The sequence below is a fragment of the Mesoplodon bidens genome (assembly GCF_964165515.1).
Source record: "Mesoplodon bidens genome assembly, chromosome: 8".
In the NCBI taxonomy this organism is placed as follows: Eukaryota; Metazoa; Chordata; class Mammalia; order Artiodactyla; family Ziphiidae; genus Mesoplodon; species Mesoplodon bidens.
Window position 1 is genome coordinate 21612297 of NC_138165.1, and position 21260 is coordinate 21633556.

General features: G+C 40.1%; 2 protein-coding genes across 2 annotated transcripts in view; one reads left to right on the forward strand and one right to left on the reverse strand.

Moving 5' to 3' along the window:
• The window catches only part of PDE11A (phosphodiesterase 11A), a 454637-nt gene that overhangs the window by 90103 nt on the left and 343274 nt on the right, over window positions 1-21260 (forward strand). The window lies entirely within an intron of this gene.
• Window positions 1364-21260, reverse strand: part of LOC308621768 (G patch domain-containing protein 4-like) — a gene marked incomplete at its 5' end in the record, with an annotated part of 81637 nt that continues 61740 nt past the window's right edge. The window contains one exon of the mRNA XM_081242512.1: window positions 1364-3002. Within this exon, the coding sequence (XP_081098638.1) occupies window positions 1816-3002 (1187 nt within the window). The 3' untranslated portion in view covers window positions 1364-1815. The remainder of the gene's footprint in view (window positions 3003-21260) is intronic.

The following is a 21260-nucleotide window of genomic DNA, read 5'->3' on the forward strand; positions in this document are numbered from 1 at the left end:
TCACATACAATGTACAATGAGCTTGTTAAAGAGATAAAGGTGACATAAGAATCTTCCCTGATACATCCTCAGTGGAAAATTGTTAAGAAACATCTGCTCTGAATGTATGAAAATCATAGAAAGTAAAGATACCTCTGAAGTTGTTTCTGTTCAGAGTCTTATTTTACAGCTTAAAAAAAAGAGGTTCAGAGATTTTAAGTGATTTGCTCCGTGTTACACAATTGAAAATGACAGAGCTGAGAGTTGAATCTTTCTTTAAACTCCAGTGTTTCTGGACCTTACTCTATGTCATGCAGATGTTTGGCTGCCTATGGGCAGAGCGTCAGACAACAGTGGTGGTCCCATTCATCTCTGTGGTTCCTTTGTGGATCATACCACATAGAGTAGCCCCATTTTATGGGTAAGAAATCCTGGTTAAGGAGTGTCCCCAGCAGCAATTTAGCAAGTCAGTGGTGTAATATCTCTCCCAAGTGCTTCCTTGCCTGTCTTCTCACAAATGTTGGAGCCTACAGTGTTTCTGCTTCCACCATAAAAAGGGTTTGTGGAAAATCATCTCTATATTTCAGCCACAAGGTTTGAGAATGAAAAGAAGAGATTAAAAAAGAATCTCTGGAACTTCCCTGGTGGCGCAGTGGTTGAGAGTCTGCCTGCCGATGCAGGGGACACGCGTTCGTGCCCTGGTCCGGGAAGATCCCACATGCCGCAGAGCGGCTGGGCCTGTGAGCCATGGCCGCTGAGCCTGCGCGTCCGGAGCCTGTGCTCTGCAATGGGAGAGGCCACAACAGTGAGAGGCCCGCGTACCGCAAAAAAAAAAAAAAAAAGAATCTCTGTTCTGCAGTCAATATTGAAGTAAAGTACCTATTGTCATGTTTTATTATAGTCTCGGTCATGCTGGAATCAGGTGTGATTCTAGGCTGTGATTCTAGGCTGGCGTAGCTTTGATGCTCCTAAGCTGATATTTGGATAGGTCAAGGTATCTGTCATTTGTGTCCTGTCAGACCGAGGAATCTTCAAAAACTGTTACATGAATCAGTAGTCTGCTTGGCTTAAGAACCTTGAAAGAGAGCTACAACTATTTAACTACCTACTGGTGATTATTGATTTTTGATAGTTAACACAATGTATTTAAGAATAAAATGAACCATTGGAATAAAACTCTATATGGAATGTACTCTTAAGAACCATAGAAAACAAAAATTTTTGTAGAAATGGGTTAAGAATAAGTAAGAGACGGATGTTTATTGAAGAGGCAAATAGTATGAATGGTAGGAATATTTTAGTAATTTCTCTTTATCACCTATCTACACAGAACATTTTGATTCAAGTGTTTTTTTTTTTGTTTTTTGTTTTTTTTTAGGCTAGGAGACCAAGCTGATGTTTATTCAATTTGGTATAGTTAGAAACTGGCAACCTATGGGCTGAATTTGCATGTCTTTCTTAGCCTTCACAAAATTAAAAAATCAGTACATTTCCCATAGCTCTACATTTTCAGCTTCTTTTAGCCAAGATGCCCCTTCAGAGGCTGTCTGCATTCCCGTTCCCACAGCCCCCAGCATCCTTGTCCCTTAGCTGCCCGGGCCCTGCAGGTGCTTGAGATCACCATCTCTGGGTTAGATGCTGTAAGGGGGAATGTGCCTACTCCCTCAAGTCAGACACAGCACTACTGCTCTCCTCTCAGCGGACTACTGTTCCAGAGCTGTTTCCTCCTTGGGAGGGACTCCTCACTGAGAGGGTACACAAGACCTGCACCAACTCAGGTCCCTGAGGCTTCAACTCCTGAAGAGGAATCGATCGGGCTGCATCTTGACCTGGCCTTCAGTTTCTCTTCTTCTGTTTCTTCTTTTTTGCTCTCTGGTCAGTGTGGACTCCAGGTCTTTCCTCCTCCGGTTGCTTCTGCCTCTTCTTACCTCTGCCACTTGAGCCCGTGTATGCCTTGCTCTCTGCTGTCCTAGTCCTGCCATCTTCCTCCTCTCCTTCATCCCTTACATGCAAGACGTCCTCCTCCTCCTGACGCGGCTGTCTTTTCTTCTTGCTTCTCCGACTTTTCTGATGACTGCATGATCTGCTTTCTGCTTCTCTGGTCCCACCATCTACAACAGCCTCCTCCATGTTCAAGTCTTCTTCCTCATGATGCCTCCTCTTCTTCTTCCTTTTCCTGAGGGACTGATCAGTTTGTTCTCTGTTTTTCAATTCCCCAAGACCACTTGTTCCTGTGGTCTCTTCCTCCTCATGCCTTACAGCTGTTCCCTCTCTCTCATCTGTGACACTTCCTTCTTGATGCCGCCTTTTCTTCTTCTTGCTTTTCGTGACACTCTGGTCAGTGTGTTCTGGGTACTCTTCTGCATTCCTTTCAGTTGCCGTGGCCTCTTCCTCCTCTTTCTGCTTCCTTTTCTTTTTCTTTTTTTGTGGGGGCTTGCTCTCAGACTGCAGTTGAGGGACCCCAGGGTCCTGGCCTTTGAGACAAGCCAGGAAGGCCTGCTCCTGGGCCTCTAACCGAGCAAGCATAGCCTTCATCGTGATCCCAAGACGGGCAGCCTTGTGTGCTGTTCGCCCCTCACAGGCTTGGAGCATCATCTCATCAGTCAGAATCTTTGGAGGCTTGGACCCCTGGCTGTCCTCATCACTGCAGCTTTCCAAGTCCTTGTCTGGCTTCTCCCCACTTGAAGTCAGTGTGGCCGTCTTCACAAACTTCTGATACAGCAAGTTGGGCTTGGCATGATCATGACGGGTGGTCTCCTTAGACAGGCATCTTATCTGTACGCCATCCTGCCCAGTTTTCACTACCAAGCTGGCTGCAGTCTTGTTGAAGAGATCATTCCACCAGTAGTTTGTGAACTCTTTAGCAGGGTCGTGTCCCACCCCATGAGTGTCCTGCTTCAGCGTTACCCTGAGGGCCTGGGTGATGCCATTCTCCTTCCGGCCCGGGCCTTTGCCTCGAGGATTCAAGTGTTTTTGATGCAGGCATTTTGACAGAATTAAAGCCAGCAGACACCTAGTTCTACCTTAATCCCCTTCCAAATTCTGGGAATTTTTTACTTTCCAATTTATTAATTTATTTATTGTTTGGAAACTTTTGAACTTTGGGTTTGTCTTGCTTTTATTTCTGGGATGACTCCCGTTTGGTAATGTATTATTGTTTTGTTATATTGCTGGGTTCAGTTAGCACTTTATAAATGAGATTGATCTCTAACTTTTTTCTTAACTATTTCTAACTCTGCTATTTTTATTAAGATTATGTTAGGCATGTTATTTTAGAATTAGGAAAAAAGCAGTAAAATATTGTTTAGTCTATTATAATTGGAAAGCCTCCAAGGGGTTATCAGATACATCCCCAAAGGCATTACTATAAATGAGTTTTATTGTAAGTGTAAATATGTTATTTAGAGAAGAGTTAGAAATTTAATTAAGGTCTCCTGTGTGATCTGAAGCTGAGAATAAGAGATTTTTATTATGGTCCAGGTGTCCTCCCTTCCCTGTGGCCCCTAATATATACCAAGTTAAAAAAAAGAAACTCAGGAAACTTACAGGAAGAAGATAATGCTTTTCCTTTAGATAGATTGTTTTGCAGCATTTAAAAACTTGTGCCTTCATAAGCATTTACAAGAGTCCTATCTTTTTTTTTTTTTTGCGGTACACGGGCCTCTCACTGTTGTGGCCTCTCCCGCTGCAGAGCACAGGCTCCGGATGCGCAGGCTCAGCAGCCATGGCTCACGGGCCCAGCTGCTCCGCGGCATGTGGGATCTTCCCAGACTGGGGCACGAACCCGTGTCCCCCGCATCAGCAGGCAGACTCTCAACCACTGCACCACCAGGGAAGCCCAAGAGTCCTAGCTTGACTGGCCCAGAAGATGTTGTCTGACCAAATATTCTGCAATTTGTTTTATGGTAACAGTACATATATTTCCATTTACAAATATAAACCAATATCATATTTTAAATATTTTTTCAAACTATCCCCTCAGGAATTTGTAACTGAAAATTACTGCTGTAAATTTTTTAAGTAAAAAGAGTAAGTTCTTTTATTGATCAACTACGTTATTTAAAAGACAAAAGTAAGTGAGTGTCACAGTTGTGACATTAAGGGTGGAATTGCAATATCTGAGATGCAGAAAATTCAAGATACAAATGGATTGTCATTGACGAAGCAGTATTTGATTGGAATACTTCATGTTTCCTTCTGAGATGAGTGCATGATTTTTAACCATATGTACTTTGTGCTAGATTAACTCCAACCCCATCTGCACCTACTTCTATTGGTGCTGGGATGAGGTTCACCAGAGAAAGAAGGTCAGTTTTGCTTACTATTTGGTATATATAGGTATATAGATATAGATACAGATTTTTTTAACCCGAAACTGTAGAAGTGTATGTTTTAGTTTGGATCAAAATATCACACAGTTAATTCTCTCTCTCCATCCCCCCTTCCTCCCTCTTTCTCCATTTGGTTCCTTAAAGGATTTGAGATAACTGATGGGAAATATTGGGATATGAATAAAAGTCTCATGGCCAGGATAACCAACAAGGACCTCCTGTATAGCACAGGGAACTCTGGTCAATATTGTGTAATAACCTAAATGGGAAAATAATTTTAAAAAGAATAGATACATATATGTGTATAATTGAATCATTTTGCTGTACACCTGAAACTAACACAACATTGTTAATCAGCTATACTCCAATTTAAAATAAAAAGTTAAAAAAAAAGGCTCACGGTCAGATGATGTGATGAGCTGGGAATTCGCAAAGGTGTTTTATTGTTTTGTTTTATTTTATTATTTTATTTTTTAGTGTTGTCTCTCAATATTTTATTATACACTGTGGGTTAAAATAATACTACTTTATTTTATTGTTCAAATTGTTCCATCTTTGGCCATTGGCAACTCCTTTTTTTTTTATTCACACACACACACTGTATTTTATTTTTACAAGAGATAAACTGACACCAAGCATTGTAAATGGATGACCACAACAAAAGCAACAATGATTGCAATTACCAAACATGAAACACACTCGTACTATGTCATAATATTGACATTCAGTCCAGTAATCCTCCACTGTAACAGCTCCTTTACTTTGCAGTGAAAACTGATTTGTATATTTTTTGCCTCTGAGTCCTTGTGGGATTTTTTTTTTCAAACAGAAAGTCACAAAAATTATAATCATCCTCATTAGTTCACTCAGTCCCATGTCATTAATTTTTTTTGTCTTGATCTTTTGTTAGCACTTTTATGAATTCATCAGTTTTCCATTAGAGTTCTGAAAATGCTTATTCATTCAGTTCAGCAGTATAGTCAGTTACCAGAAACCTGTACTTGTCAGAGTCTTGTCTATGAATTCCTTGAAGATGAAACCCTTTTATAGGAACAGTTTTGCAAAAGCATCAGAGTACACCCAGAACTGTCTGTAAATGACAAAAGACTTAAAAATGACCACGGTTAAAGATTTGATGAAAGTTCATAATAATGCAGTTGATAAGGAAATTTAGTTATTTCTGAGATATACATTTTAAAGTAATAACTAGAATTATGACTTATAACATTATACCAGAACATATAAGATTTTTAGAAATTTCATGTAATGTCTGAAACATTTATATTAACATATTTCCATACAAATAACCCAAAGAAAGTTTAGTATTAATTGGTTGTTTTTGTTTGTTTGTTTGTGCTGCAGGTTATTAGTCAACATCAGTGTATACATGTCAATCCCAATCGCCCAGTTCAGCACATCACCATCTCCACACCCCCATGGCTTTCCCCACCTTGGTGTCTATACGTTTGTTCTCTAAACCTGTGTCTCAACTTCTGCCCTGCAAACTGGTTCATCGGTACCATTTTTCTAGCTTCCACATACATGCGTTAATATACGATATTTGTTTTCCTGACTTAATTCACTCTGTATGACAGTCTCTAGATCCATCCATGTCTCAACAAATGACCTTTTTATGACTGAATAATATTCCATTGTATATGTGTAGCACAACTTCTTTATCCATTCGTCTGTTGATGGCATTGAAGTTGCTTCCATGACCTAGCTATTGTAAATAGTGCTGCAGTGAACTTTGGGGTGCATGTGTCTTTTTGAATTACGGTTTTCTCTGGGTATATGCCCAGTAGTGGGATTGCTGGACCATATGGTAATTCTATTATTAGTTTTTTAAGGAACTTCCATACTGTTCTCCATAGTGGCTGTACCAGTTTACATTCCCACCAACAGTGCAAGAGGGTTCCCTTTTCTCCACACCCTCTCCAGAATTTGTTGTTTGTAGATTTTCTGATGACACCCATTCTAACTGGTGTGAGGTGATACCTCATTGTAGTTTTGCTTTGCGTTTCTCTAATAATTAGTGATGTTGAGCAGCTTTTCAGGTGCTTCTTGGCCATCTGTATGTCTTCTTTGGAGAAATGTCTATTTAGGTCTTCTGCCCATTTTTGGATTGGGTTGTATTTTTTCTTAATATTGAGCTGCATTAGCTGTTTATATATTTTGGACATTAATCCTTTGTCCTTTGATTCGTTTGCAAATATTTTCTCCCATTCTGAGGGTTGTCTTTTCCTCTTGTTTATGGTTTCCTTTGCTGTGCAAAAGCTTTGAAGTTTCATTAGGTTCCATTTGTTTATTTTTGTTTTTATTTCCATTACTCTAGGAGATGGATCAAAAAACACCTTGCTGTGATTTATGTCAAAGGATGTTCTTCCTGTGTTTTCCTCTAAGAGTTTTATAGTGTCCAGTCTTACATTTAGGTCTCTAATCCATTTTGAGTTTATTTTTGTGTATGGTGTTAGGGAGTGTTCTAATTTCATTCTTTTACATGTAGCTGTCCAGTTTTCCCAGCACCACTTATTGAAGAGTCTGTCTTTTCTCCGTTGTATATCCTTGCCTCCTTTGTCATATATTAGTTGACCATAAGGTGCATGGGCTTATCTCTGGGCTTCTACCTTGTTGCATTGATCTATGTTTCTGTTGTTGTGCCAGTACCATATTGTCTTGATTACTGTAGTTTTGTAGTATAGTTTGAAGTCAGGGAGTCTGATTCCTCCAGCTCCATTTTTTTCCCTGAAGACTGCTTTGGCTATTTAGGGTCTTTTGTGTCTCCATACAATTTTAAGATTTTTTGATCTAGTTCTGTAAAAAATGCCATTGGTAATTTGATAGGGGTTGCACTGAATCTGTAGACTGCTTTGGGTAGTATAGTCATTTTCACAATATTGATTCTTCCAATCCAAGAACATGGTATATCTCTCCATCTGTTGGTATCATCTTTAGGTTCTTTCATCAGTGTCTTATAGTTTTCTGCATACAGGTCTTTTGTCTCCCTAGGTAGGTTTATTCCTAGGTATTTTATTCTTTTTGTTGCAGTGGTAAATGGGAGTGTTTCCTTAATTTCTCTTTCAGATTTTTCATCATTAGCCTATAAGAATGCAGGAGATTTCTGTGCATGAATTTTGTATCCTACAACTTTACCAAATTCATTGATTAGCTCTAGTAGTATTCTGGTGGCATTTTTAGGATTCTCTATGTATAGTGTCATGTCATCTGCAAAGAGTGACAGTTTTACTTCTTCTTTTCTAATTTTTATTCCTTTCATTTCTTTTTCTTCTCTGATTGCCATGGCTAGGACTTTCAAAACTATGTTGAATAATAGTGGTGAGAGTGGACATCCTTGTCTTGTTGCTGATCTTAGAGGAAATGCTTTCAGCTTTTCACCATTGAGAATGATGTTTGCTGTGGGTTTGTCGTATATGGCCTTTATTATGTTGAGGTAGATTCCCTCTGTGCCCACTTTCTGGTGAGTTTTTATCATAAATTGCTGTTGAATTTTGTCAAAAGCTTTTTCTGCATCTATTGAGATGATCATATGGTTTTTATTCTTCAGTTTGTTAACATGGTGTATCACATTGATTGATTTGCATATATTGAAGAATTCTCGCATCCCTGGGATAAATCCCACTTGATCATGGTGTATGATCCTTTTAATGTGTTGTTGGATTATGTTTGCTAGTATTTTGATGAGGATTTTTGCATCTGTATTCATCAGTGATATTGGTCTGTAATTTTCTTTTTTTGTAATATCTTTGTCTGGTTTTGGTATCAGGGTGATGGGGGCCTCTTAGAATGAGTTTGGGAGTGTTCCTTCCTCTGCAATTTTTTGGAAGAGTTTGAGAAGGATGGGTGTTAGCTCTTCTCTAAATGTTTGACAGAATTCCCTGTGAAGCCATCTGGTCCTGGACTTTTGGTTGTTGGAAGATTTTAATCACAGTTTCAATTTCATTACTTGTGATTGGTCTGTTCATATTTTCTATTTCTTCCTGTTTCAGTCTTGGAAGGTTATACCTTTCTAAGAATTTGTCCATTTCTTCCAGGTTGCCCGTTTTATTGGCATAGAGTTGCTTGTAGTAGTCTCTTAGGATGCTTTGTATTTCTGTGGTGTCTGTTTTAACTTCTTTTTCAATGCTAATTTTATTGATTTGAGTCCTCTCCCTCTTTTTCTTGATGAATCGGCCTAATGGTTTATCAATTTTGTTTATCTTCTCAAAGAACTCTTAGTTTTATTGATTTTTGCTATTGTTTTCTTTGTTTCTATTTCATTTATTTCTGCTCTGATCTTGATGATTTCTTTCCTTCTGCTAACTTTGGGTTTTGTTTGTTCTTCTTTCTCTAGTTCCTTTAGGTGTAAGTATAGATTGTTTATTTGAGATTTTTCTTGTTTCTTGAGGTAGGTTTGTATAGCTATAAACTTCCCTCTTAGAACTGCTTTTGCTGTATCCCATAGGTTTAGGATCATCATGTTTCATTGTCATTTGTCTCTAGGTATTTTTTGATTTCCTCTTTGATTTCTTCAGTGACCCCTTGGTTATTTAGTAACGTATTGTTTAGCCTCCATGTGTTTGTGTTTGTTACGTTTTTTTCCATGTAATTAATTTCTAATCTCAAAGCGTTGTGGTCAGAAAAGATGCTTGAGATGATTTCAATTTTCTTAAATTTACTGAGGCTTGATTTGTGACCCAAGATGTGATCTATCCTGGAGAATATTCCGTGCGCTTTGAGAAGAAAGTGCAATCTGCTGTTTTTGGATGGAACGTCCTATAAACATCAATTAAATCTGTCTGGTCTATTGTGTCATTTAAAGCTTCTGTTTCCTTATTTATTTTCATTTTGGATGATCTGTCCATTGGTGTTAAGTGTGGTGTTAAAGTCCCCCACTATTATTGTGTTACTGTCAGTTTCCTCTTTTATAACTGTTAGCAGTTGCCTTATGTATTGAGGTGCTCCTATGTTGGGTGCATATATATTTATAGTTGTTATATCCTCTTCTTGGATTGATCCCTTGATCATTATGTAGTGTCCTTCCTTGTCTCTTGTAACATTCTTTATTTTAAAGTCTGTTTTATCTGATATGAGTATTGCTACTCCAGCTTTCTTCTGATTTCCATTTGCATGGAATACCTTTTTCCATCTCCTCACTTTCAGTCTGTATGTGTCCCTAGGTCTGAACTGGGTCTCTTGTAGACAGCATATAGATGGGTCTTATTTTTGTATCCATTCAGCAAGCCTGTGTCTTTCTGTTGGAGCATTTAATCCATTCATGTTTAAGGTAATTATCGATATGTATGACCATGTGTTCCTATGACCATTTTCTTAATTGTTTTGGGTTTTTTTTTGTAGTTCCTTTTTTCTCTTGTGTTTCCCACTTAGAGAAGTTCTTTTAGCATTTGTTGTAGAGCTGGTTTGGTGGTGCTGAATTCTGATAGCTTTTGCTTGTCTGTAAAGCTTTTGATTTCTCCATTGAATCTGAATGAGATTCTTGCCAGGTAGAGTAATGTTGGTTGTAGTTTCTTCCCTTTCATCACTTTAAGTATATCATGCCACTTCCTTCTGGCTTGTAGAGTTTGTGCTGAGAAATCAGCTGTTAACCTTATGGGAGTTCCCTTGTATATTATTGGTCATTTTTCCCTTGCTACTTCCAATAATTTTTCTTTGTCTTTATTTTTTGCCAATTTGATTACTATGTGTCTCGGCATGTTTCTCCTTGGATTTATCCTGTATGGGACTCTTTGCGCTTCCTGGACTTCGGTGGCTATTTCCTTTCCCATGTTAGGGAAGTTTTCGACTATAATCTTTTAAAATATTTTCTCGGGTCTTTCCTCTCTCTCTTCTCCTTCTGGGACCCCTAAAATGTGAATGTTGTTGTGTTTAATGTTGTCCCAGAGGTCTCTTAGGTTGTCTTCATTTCTTTTCATTCTTTTTTCTTTATGCTGTCCCGCTGCAGTGAATTCTACCATTCTGCCTTCCTGGTCAGTTATCCGTTCTTCTGCCTCAGTTATTCTGCTATTGATTCCTTCTAGTTTAGTTTTCATTTCAATTATTGTATTGTTCATCTCTGTTTGCTCTTTAATTCTTCTAGGTCTTTGTTAAACATTTCTTGCATCTTCTCCATCTTTGCCTCCATTCTTTTTCTGAGTTCCTGGATCATCTTCACTATCATTATTCTGAATTCTTTTCCTGGAAGGTTGCCTATCTTCACTTCATTTAGTTGTTTTTCTTAGGTTTTATCTTGTTCCTTCATCTCGTACATAGCCCTCTGCCTTTTCATCTTGTCTATCTTTCTGTGAATGTGGTTTTTGTTCCACAGGCTGCAGGATTGTAGTTCTTCTTGCTTCTGCTGTCTGCCCTCTGGTGGATGAAGCTATCTGAGAGGCTTGTGCACGCTTCCTGATGGGAGGGACTGGTGGTGGGTAGAGCTGTTACTCTGGTGGGCAGAGCTCAGTAAACCTTTAACCTGCTTGACTGTTGATGGGTGGGGCTGGGTTCCTTCCCTGTTGGTTGTTTGGCCTTAGGCAACCCAATACTGGAGCCTATCTGGGCCCTTTGCTGGGGCTAATGGCAGACTCTGGGAGGGCTCTTGCCAAGGAGTACTTCCCAGAATTTCTGCTGCCAGTGTCCTTGTCCCCACGGTGAGCCACAACCACTCCCCGCCTCTGCAGGAGACCCTCCAACACTAGCTGGTAGGTCTGGTTCAGTGTTCCCTGTGGTCACTGCTCCTTCCCCTGAGTCCCAGTGTGCACACTGCTTTGTGTGTGCCGTCTAAGAGTGGAGTCTCTGTTTCCCCCAGTCCTGTCGAAGTCCTGCAATCAAATCCCACTAGCCTTCAAAGTCTGATTCTCTAGGAATTCCTCCTCCCATTGCCGGACCCTCAGATTAGGAAGCCTGACGTGGGGCTCAGAACCTTCACTCCAGTGGGTGGACTTCTGTGGCATAAGTGTTCTCCAGTCTGTGAGTCAACCACTTAGCAGTTATGGGATTTGATTTTACTGTGATTGCACCCCTCCTACCATCTTATTGTGGCTTCTCCTTTGTCTTTGGATGCCCATATCTTTTTTGGTGAATTCCAGTTTCTTCCTGTCAATGATTGTCCAGCAGCTAGTTGTGATTCTGGTGTTCTCGCAAGAGGGAGTGAGAGCACGTCCTTGTACCCTGCCATATTGGTTCTTGCAGAGATGTTGAGAGGATTCTTTTTTTGTTTTTTAATGTAGATTTTGGGAAATGTAAGGATCTCTAGCTGCTAGGATGTGATGGTGATCTGACTACATTCAGTCTTGACTAGAATGTCATTGATCCACCCCATCTCTCTGGCATAGGGTGAGGCTGGAGGATTCCATTGGTCTCCTGGTATTTAGATGGATGCTCCCAAGTCTCAGGTGGAAGGAATTTAGGAGCGGTGACTCACTGAGAATGCACAAAACAAATAACACTATTCAAGGAGATAAACAGTTTGTGACCTTCCAACCAGGAAAACTGCTCTCTCAAAGTGGAGAAATTCATCAACTATAAAGAAGAACCTTGCCAAGGCATAAGTATAACTATTAGGATTTTGGCCCCAGTGGATAAGTTAGTGGTTCCATTTCCCCCCTGTGTAAATGGCATAAATCCCTAGTTTGTGCGTAAAGAAATTCACAGAAAAATATCCTCTGTTTTACAGAGGAAATGGGCCTTCATTTCCTTTCTTATTTGTAACTCGCCTCTGGTGTGATAGGAAGATTTAGGCCTGGGCAGAGTATTCCTCTGAACTTCATTCATTCTGTGCTGTGACTAATAGTTTTTCCTCATAACTACATCAAAAATTGATACTGCTTTAGGAAAACAGCATTCCACATCTCTAGTGAATTGCTTATCTTTCTTAAAGCAGAGTGAATTGCTCATATTGTTATTGTTGTGTATTTTCTGACATAAGAGAGACACTAAAGCTATCAATTGTTTTAGACTGTATGATGGGTTTTGATGACCACTTAAAAGAACTCTGTGCAAAATAACTGAGTCAGACTCTGAAGTCACCAAAAGTTCAGTGTGTATGCAGGGCGCTTTGAGCGCAGTTAGTAGACAAACCTCTTTTGCCAACCCAGTTGAGATATCGTACTGAAATTTTGCAAGCAGAAGTGATACATTTTTATGTATAACACAAGTAACCTTGGTGCACCTGGAAGATTCTGGTTTGTTTTGAGCAAGGAAAAAATAAGGGGGCTACAGAAGATGCCAGGAAAGTTTCAGAGGCTGTAATTTCAATGTATATCTCTTGCTGCCCATACACTAGTTGTGGGAACAGGCTTTCCACAGCTGCTGTCTGTGGACCTTGGTTCCATTGTCCTTTTGACTTAAAAGGACATTAATTCTTGACTTAATAGCAGAGGCACAGACAATGAAGAGAAAATGGGCTTTCACATGAGGATAGACCTAGACAATTCAGACTCTGTGGCAGGGCTGGCTGCATAATTTGTAGGGCCGAGTGCAAAATGAAAATGCTGGGCTCCTTGTTCAAAAATTATTAAGAATTTTAAGCCTGTCACAGGAGAGCATTAAAGCAAGCTCAGGACACTTTGAAGCACAGGGTACTGTGTGACTGTACAGGTCGCCCACCCAGGAAGCTGGTCCAGCTCTTTAGTCTGGAAATATAAAGGTAGAGAGGGAGTGGCTTAAATCTGCACAGTTTAGAAAGGAATAGCAGAATGGATGAATTTTGTTTATGGCATCTCACGATATTAAATTTAAGGAAACCACTGAAGTTCCAAGGTGGATAATGATAGCATGCACTCCTTCTCTGCGGTAGAAGCAAACACTTTCTTCGAGAAGCTGCACAGGGCGGATCTGAGAGTTTCTTATTTGTGTCAGTCACAGGGTCAGGTAGAGCCATAGAAGCATCGAGAGGTGACCCCCGAAGGCTCAGTCTGGGTATAGGTGACATTCTCAGATTTCTGAAGGCTCACGGTGAATGTTTGTTTATGGACGCAGATATGGGTTGCTTTCATTAGTTACAGCTTTAGAGTCAAGATTCTCACAGAACTTAGAAGAGACAAGAAAACATTGCTTCACAAGATTTGGTGTGCGGCAGTGGTGGTGGCACCCAGTGACTTCTCACACTTAACTCCCTGGAAGTTATGTTTGCAGTCACTCTTCTCACTGACTTTCATTTTACACAGCTGGTCAGCTTTTACTGGATGGACTGTGACAATGGAGGAGAAAGCATTAATTCTGAGGAATGTTTCAGAGCCATTGGAAAGCTAGTAGGAGAATATTGCTTGGTTCTTTTTGCTATAACACAAAATATTAAGCAAAACAAAAAATTAAAACATAGTAGATGACAAAAAACACAACAGAGAAATTTCTTCTGTTTTTAAAATTCCTTAAGAGAGTAGACACCATATTTTTTTAATTAAAAAAAAATTTTGGACTTCCGGGTAAGATGGCGGAAGAGTAAGAAGCGGAGATCACCTTCCTCCCCACGGATACACCAGAAATACAGCTACACGTGGAACAACTCCTAGAGAACACCTACTGAACGCTGGCAGAAGACCCCAGACCTCCCAAAAGGCAAGAAACCCCCCACATACCTGGGTAGGGCAAAGCGGAGAGATCCCCACACAGAGGATCGGTGCCGAGCGGCACTCACCATCCCGAGAGGCTTGTCTGCTTGCCCGCCGGGGCGCGCAGCGCTGGAAGCTGAGGCTCGGGCTTCGGTCAGAGCGCAGGGAGAGGACTGGGGCTGGCGGCGAGAACTCAGCCTGAAGGGGGCTGGTGTGCCACGGCTAGCCGGGAGGGAGTCCGGGGGCGCTCTGGAGCTGCCGAGGAGGCAAGAGACTTTTTCTTCCCTCTTGGTTTCCTGGTGCGTGAGGAGAGGGGATTAAGAGCGCTGCTTAAAGGGGCTCCACAGACGGGCGCGAGTCGCGACTGAAAGCGCGGAGCCCAGTGACGGGCGTGGGACGCTGGGGCTGCTGCTGCCGCCGCCAAGAAGCCTGTGTGCGAGCGCAGGTCACTGCCCACACCGCCCTTCCGGGAACCTGTGCAGCCCGCCACTGCCGGGGTCCCGGGATCCAGGGGCGGCTTCCCTGGGAGAACGCACGGCACGCCTCGGGCTGGTGCAGCGTCACGCCGACCTCTGCCGCTGCGGGCTCGCCCCGCACTCCGTGCCCCTCCCTCCCGCCCGGCCTGAGTGAGCCAGAGTCCCCGAAGAGGCTGCTCCTTTAACCCTGTCCTGTCTGAGCGAAGAACAGACGCCCTCCGGCAACCTACACGCAGAGGCGGGGCCAAATCCAAAGCTGAGACCCAGGAGCTGTGAGAACAAAGAAGAGAAAGGGAAACCTCTCCCAGCAGCCTCAGAAGCAGCGGATTAAAGCTCCACAATCAACTTGATGTACCCTGCATCTGTGGAATACATGAATAGACAACACATCATCCCAAATTGAGGAGCCCGGAGTCAGTGCTGTGCCTCTGAGGTGGGAGAGCCAACTTCAGGACACTGGTCCACAAGAGACCTCCCAGCTCCACATAATATCAAACGGCAAAAATCTTCCAGAGATCTCCATCTCAACACCAGCACCCAGCTTCACTCAACGACCAGCAAGCTACAGTGCTGGACACCCTATGCCAAACAACTAGCAAGACAGGAACACAACACCACCCGTTAGCAGAGAGGTGGCCTAAAATCATAAAAAGTCCGCAGACACCCCAAAACACACCACCAGACGTGGACCAGCCCACCAGAAAGACAAGATCCAGCCTCATCCACCAGAACACAGGCACTAGTCCCCTCCACCAGGAAGCTTACACAACCCACTAAACCAACCTTAGCCACTGGGGACAGACACCAAAAACAACGGGAACTACGAACCTGCAGCCTGCAAAAAGGAGACCCCAAACACAGTAAGATAAGCAAAATGAGAAGACAGAAAAAAACACAGCAGGGGAAGGAGCAAGATAAAAACCCACCAGATCTAACAAATGAAGAGGTAATAGGCAGTCTACCTGAAAAAGAATTCAGAATAATGATAGTAAAGATGATCCAAAATCTTGGAAATAGAATAGACAAAATGCAGGAAACAGTTAACAAGGACCTAGAAGAACTAAAGATGAATCAAGCGTCGATTAAAAACACAATACATGAAATAAAAAATACTCTAGATGGGATCAATAGCAGAATAACTGAGGCAGAAGAACGGATAAGTGAGGTGGAAGATAAAATAGTGGAAATAACTGCTGCAGAGCAAAATAAAGAAAAAAGAATGAAAAGAACAGAGGACAGTCTCAGAGACCTCTGGGACAACATTAAATGCACCAACATTCGAATTATAGGGGTCCCAGAAGAAGAAGAGAAAAAGAAAGGGACTGAGAAAATATTTGAAGAGATTATACTTGAAAACTTCCCCAATATGGGAAAGGAAATAGTTAATCAAGTCCAGGAGGCACAGAGAGTCCCATACAGAATAAATCCAAGGAGAAATACGCCAAGACACATATTAATCAAACTGTCAAAAATTAAACACAAAGAAATCATATTAAAAGCAGCAAGGGAAAAACAACAAATAACACACAAGGGAATCCCCATCAGGTTAAGAGCTGATCTCTCAGCAGAAACTCTACAAGCCAGAAGGGAGTGGCAGGACATAATTAAAGTGATGAAGGAGAAAAACCTGCAACCAAGATTACTCTACCCAGCAAGGATCTCATTCAGATTTGATGGAGAAATTAAAATCTTTACAGACAAGCAAAAGCTGAGAGAGTTCAGCACCACCAAACCAGCTTTACAACAAATGCTAAAGGAACTTCTCTAGGCAAGAAACACAACAGAAGTAAAAGACCTACAATAACGAACCCAAAACAATTAAGAAAATGGGAACAGGAACATACATATCGATAATTACCTTAAATGTAAATGGACTAAATGCTCCCACCAAAAGATACAGATTGGCTGAATGGATACAAAAACAAGACCCATATATATGCTGTCTACAAGAGACCCACTTCAGACCTAGAGACACATACAGACTGAAAGTAAGGGGATGGAAAAAGATATTCCATGCAAATGGAAACCAAAAGAAAGCTGGAGTAGCAATTCTCATATCAGACAAAATAGACTTTAAAATAAAGACTACTAGAAGAGACAAAGAAGGACACTACATAATGATCAAGGGATCGATCCAAGAAGAAGATATAACAATTGTAAATATTTATGCACCAAACACAGGAGCACCTCAATACATAAGGCAAATACTAACAGCCATAAAAGGAGAAATCGACAGTAACACACTCATAGTAGGGGGCTTTAACACCCCACTTTCACCAATGGACAGATCATCCAAAATGAAAATAAATAAGGAAACACAAGCTTTAAATGATACATTAAACAAGATGGACTTAATTGATATTTATAGGACATTCCATCCAAAAACAACAGAATACACATTTTTCTCAAGTGCTCATGGAACATTCTCCAGGATAGATCATATCTTGGGTCACAAATCAAGCCTTGGTAAATTTAAGAAAATTGAAATTGTATCAAGTATCTTTTCTGACCACAATGCTATGAGACTAGATATCAATTACAGGAAAAGAGCTGTAAAAAATACAAACACATGGAGGCTAAACAATACACTACTTAATAACGAAGTGATCACTGAAAAAATCAAAGAGGAAATTAAAAAATACCTAGAAACAAATGACAATGGAGACACGACGACCCAAAACCTATGGGATGCAGCAAAAGCAGTTCTAAGAGGGAAGTTTATAGCAATACAATCCCACCTTAAGAAACAGGAAACATCTCGAATAAACAACCTAACCTTGCACCTAAAGCAACTAGAGAAAGAAGAACAAAAACATCCCAAAGTTAGCAGAAGGAAAGGAATCATAAAAATCAGATCAGAAATAAATGAAAAAGAAATGAAGGAAACGATAGCAAAGATCAATAAAACTAAAAGCTGGTTCTTTGAGAAGATAAACAAAATTGATAAACCATTAGCCAGACTCATCAAGAAAAAAAGGGAGAAGACTCAAATCAATAGAATTAGAAATGAAAAAGGAGAAGTAACAACTGACACTGCAGAAATACAAAAGATCATGAGAGATTACTATAAGCAACTCTATGCCAATAAAATGGACAACCTGGAAGAAATGGACAAATTCTTAGAAATGCACAACCTGCCAAGACTGAATCAGGAAGAAATAGAAAATATGAACAGACCAATCACAAGCACTGAAATTGAAACTGTGATAAAAAATCTTCCAACAAACAAAAGCCCAGGACCAGATGGCTTCACAGGCGAATTCTATCAAGCATTTAGAGAAGAGCTAACACCTATCCTTCTGAAACTCTTCCAAAATATAGCAGAGGGAGGAACACTCCCAAACTCATTCTACGAGGCCACCATCACCTTGATACCAAAACCAGACAAGGATGTCACAAAGAAAGAAAACTACAGGCCAATATCACTGATGAACATAGATGCAAAAATCCTCAACAAAATACTAGCAAACAGAATCCAACAGCACATTAAAAGGATCATACACCATGATCAAGTGGGGTTTATTCCAGGAATGCAAGGATTCTTCAATATACGCAAATCAATCAACGTGATACACCATATTAACACATTGAAGGAGAAAAACCATATGATCATCTCAATAGATGCAGAGAAAGCTTTCAACAAAATTCAACACCCATTTATGATAAAAACCCTGCAGAAAGTAGGCATAGAGGGAACTTTCCTCAACATAATAAAGGCCATATATGACAAACCCACAGCCAGCATCGTCCTCAATGGTGAAAAACTGAAACCATTTCCACTAAGATCAGGAACAAGACAAGGTTGCCCACTCTCACCACTCTTATTCAACCTAGTTTTGGAAGTTTTAGCCACAGCAATCAGAGAAGAAAAGGAAATAAAAGGAATCCAAATTGGAAAAGAAGAAGTAAAGCTGTCACTATTTGCAGATGACATGATACTATACATAGAGAATCCTAAAGATGCTACCAGAAAACTACTAGAGTTAATCAATGAATTTGGTAAAGTTGCAGGATACAAAATTAATGCACAGAAATCTCTGGCATTTCTATATACTAATGATGAAAAATCTGAAAGTGAAATCAAGGAAACACTCCCATTTACCATTGCAACAAAAAGAATAAAATATCTAGGAATAAACCTACCTAAGGACACAAAAGACCTGTATGCAGAAAATTATAAGACACTGATGAAAGAAATTAAAGATGATACAAATAGATGGAGAGATGTACCATGTTCTTGGATTGGAAGAATCAACATTGTGAAAATGACTCTACTACCCAAAGCAATCTACAGATTCAATGCAATCCCTATCAAACTACCACTGGCATTTTTCACAGAACTAGAACAAAAAATTTCACAATTTGTATGGAAACACAAAAGACCCCGAATAGCCAAAGCAATCTTGAGAACGAAAAATGGAGCTGGAGGAATCAGGCTCCCTGACTTCAGACTATACTACAAAGCTACAGTAATCAAGACAGTGTGGTACTGGCACAAAAACAGAAAGATAGATCAATGGAACAGGATAGAAAGCCCAGAGTTAAACCCACGGACATATGGTCACCTTATCTTTGATAAAGGAGGCAGGAATGTACAGTGGAGAAAGGACAGTCTCTTCAATAAGTGGTGCTGGGAAAACTGGATAGGGACATGTAAAAGTATGAGATTAGATCACTCCCTAACACCATACACAAAAATAAGCTCAAAATGGATTAAAGACCTAAATGTAAGGCCAGACACTATCAAACTCTTAGAGGAAAACATAGGCAGAACACTCTATGACATAAATCACAGCAAGATCCTTTTTGACCCACCTCCTAGAGAAATGGAAATAAAGACAAAAATAAACACATGGGACCTAATGAAACTTCAAAGCTTTTGCACAGCAAAGGAAACCATAAACAAGACCAAAAGACAACCCTCAGAATGGGAGAAAATATTTGCAAATGAAGCAACTGACAAAGGATTAATCTCCAAAATTTATAAGCAGCTCATGCAGCTCAATAGCAAAAAAACAAACAACCCAATCCAAAAATGGGCAGAAGACCTAAATAGACATTTCTCCACAGAAGATATACAGACTGCCAACAAACACATGAAAGGATGCTCAACATCTTTACTCATTAGAGAAATGCAAATCAAAACTACAATGAGATATCATCTCACACCAGTCAGAATGGCCATCATCAAAAAATCTAGAAACAATAAATGCTGGAGAGGGTGTGGAAAAAAGGGAACACTCTTGCACTGCTGGTGGGAATGTGAATTGGTACAGCCGCTATGGAGAACGGTATGGAGGTTCCTTAAAAAACTACAAATAGAACTACCATATGACCCAGCAATCCCACTACTGGGCATATACCCTGAGAAAACCATAATTCAAAAAGAGACATGTACCAAAATGTTCATAGCAGCCCTATTTACAATAGCCTGGAGCTGGAAACAACCTAAGTGTCCATCATCGGATGAATGGATAAAGAAGATGTGGCACATATATACAATGGAATATTACTCAGCCATAAAAAGAAATGAAATTGAGCTATTTGTAATGAGGTGGATAGACCTAGAGTCTGTCATACAGAGTGAAGTAAGTCAGAAAGAGAAAGACAAATACTGTATGCTAACACATATATATGGAATTTAAGAAAAAAAATGTCATGAAGAACATAGGTGTAAGACAGGAATAAAGACACAGACCTACTAGAGAATGGACTTGAGGATATGGGGAGGGGGAAGGGTAAGCTGTGACAAAGTGAAAGAGCGGCATGGACATATATACACTACCAAACGTAAGGTAGATAGATAGTGGGAAGCAGCCGCATAGCACAGGGAGATCAGCTCGGTGCTTTGTGACCGCCTGGAGGGGTGGGATAGGGAGGGTGGGAGGGAGACGCAAAAGGGTGGGGATATGGAAACATATGTATATGTATAACTGATTAAATTTGTTATAAAGCAAAAAATTAAAAAAAAAATTAGACATAAAAAAAATTTTTTATTGGAGTATAGTTGATTTACAATGTTGTGTTAGTTTCAGGTGTACAGCAAAGAGAATCAGTTATACATATACATATATCCACTCTTTTTTGTTTTTAGATTCTTTTCCCTTATAGGCCACTGCAGAGTATTAAGTAGAGCTCCCTGTGCTATATAGCAGGTTCTTATTAGTTATCTATTTTATATATAGTAGTGTGTATGTGTCAGTCCCAATCTCCCAATTTATCTCTCCCTCTCCTTATTCCCTGGTAACCATAAGTTTGTTTTCTACATCTGTGACTCTACTTCTGTTTTGTAAATAAGCTTATTTGTACCCTTTTTTTTAGATTCCGCATATAAGGGATGTCATATAATATTTGTCTTTCTGTGTCTGACTTACTTCACTCAGTATGGCAATCTCTAGGTCCATTCATATTGCTGCAAATGGTATTATTTTGTTGTTTTATATGGCTGAGTAATATTCCATTGTATATATGTACCACATCTTCATCTATTTCCTATAGCCACCATATTTTTAATGCAATAGTCACACATGGAATATTTGTCTCTAAACAAAATCATTCTTAGAGACAATGGCCTATTTTCTACTCATCTAGAAGTTTAATAAAGCATCTGTTTATTTCTGAAGAGAAAAAAATAACTCATGCAGGGACATGAAACTAACATTCGTGGAGTGGCTTACTGTATTAGACAACTTTGTCTGTAGCATCCTTATTTTACATGACTATGCAGTTTGGTATGTTCCATTGCTTACACTTAGAGATGAGGAAGATGTGGTCCAAAAAACAAACATTTCAGTGATGTTCCTCAGAACCGTGATTCTGTAAGGTGTCAATTAGTAGTTTTCCATGATAGTCAAATGCTTGGGAAAATACTTGATTTTATCAAGCATTAGAGAAGATTGGGAAACTTGGACTATATAATTGATATTGTG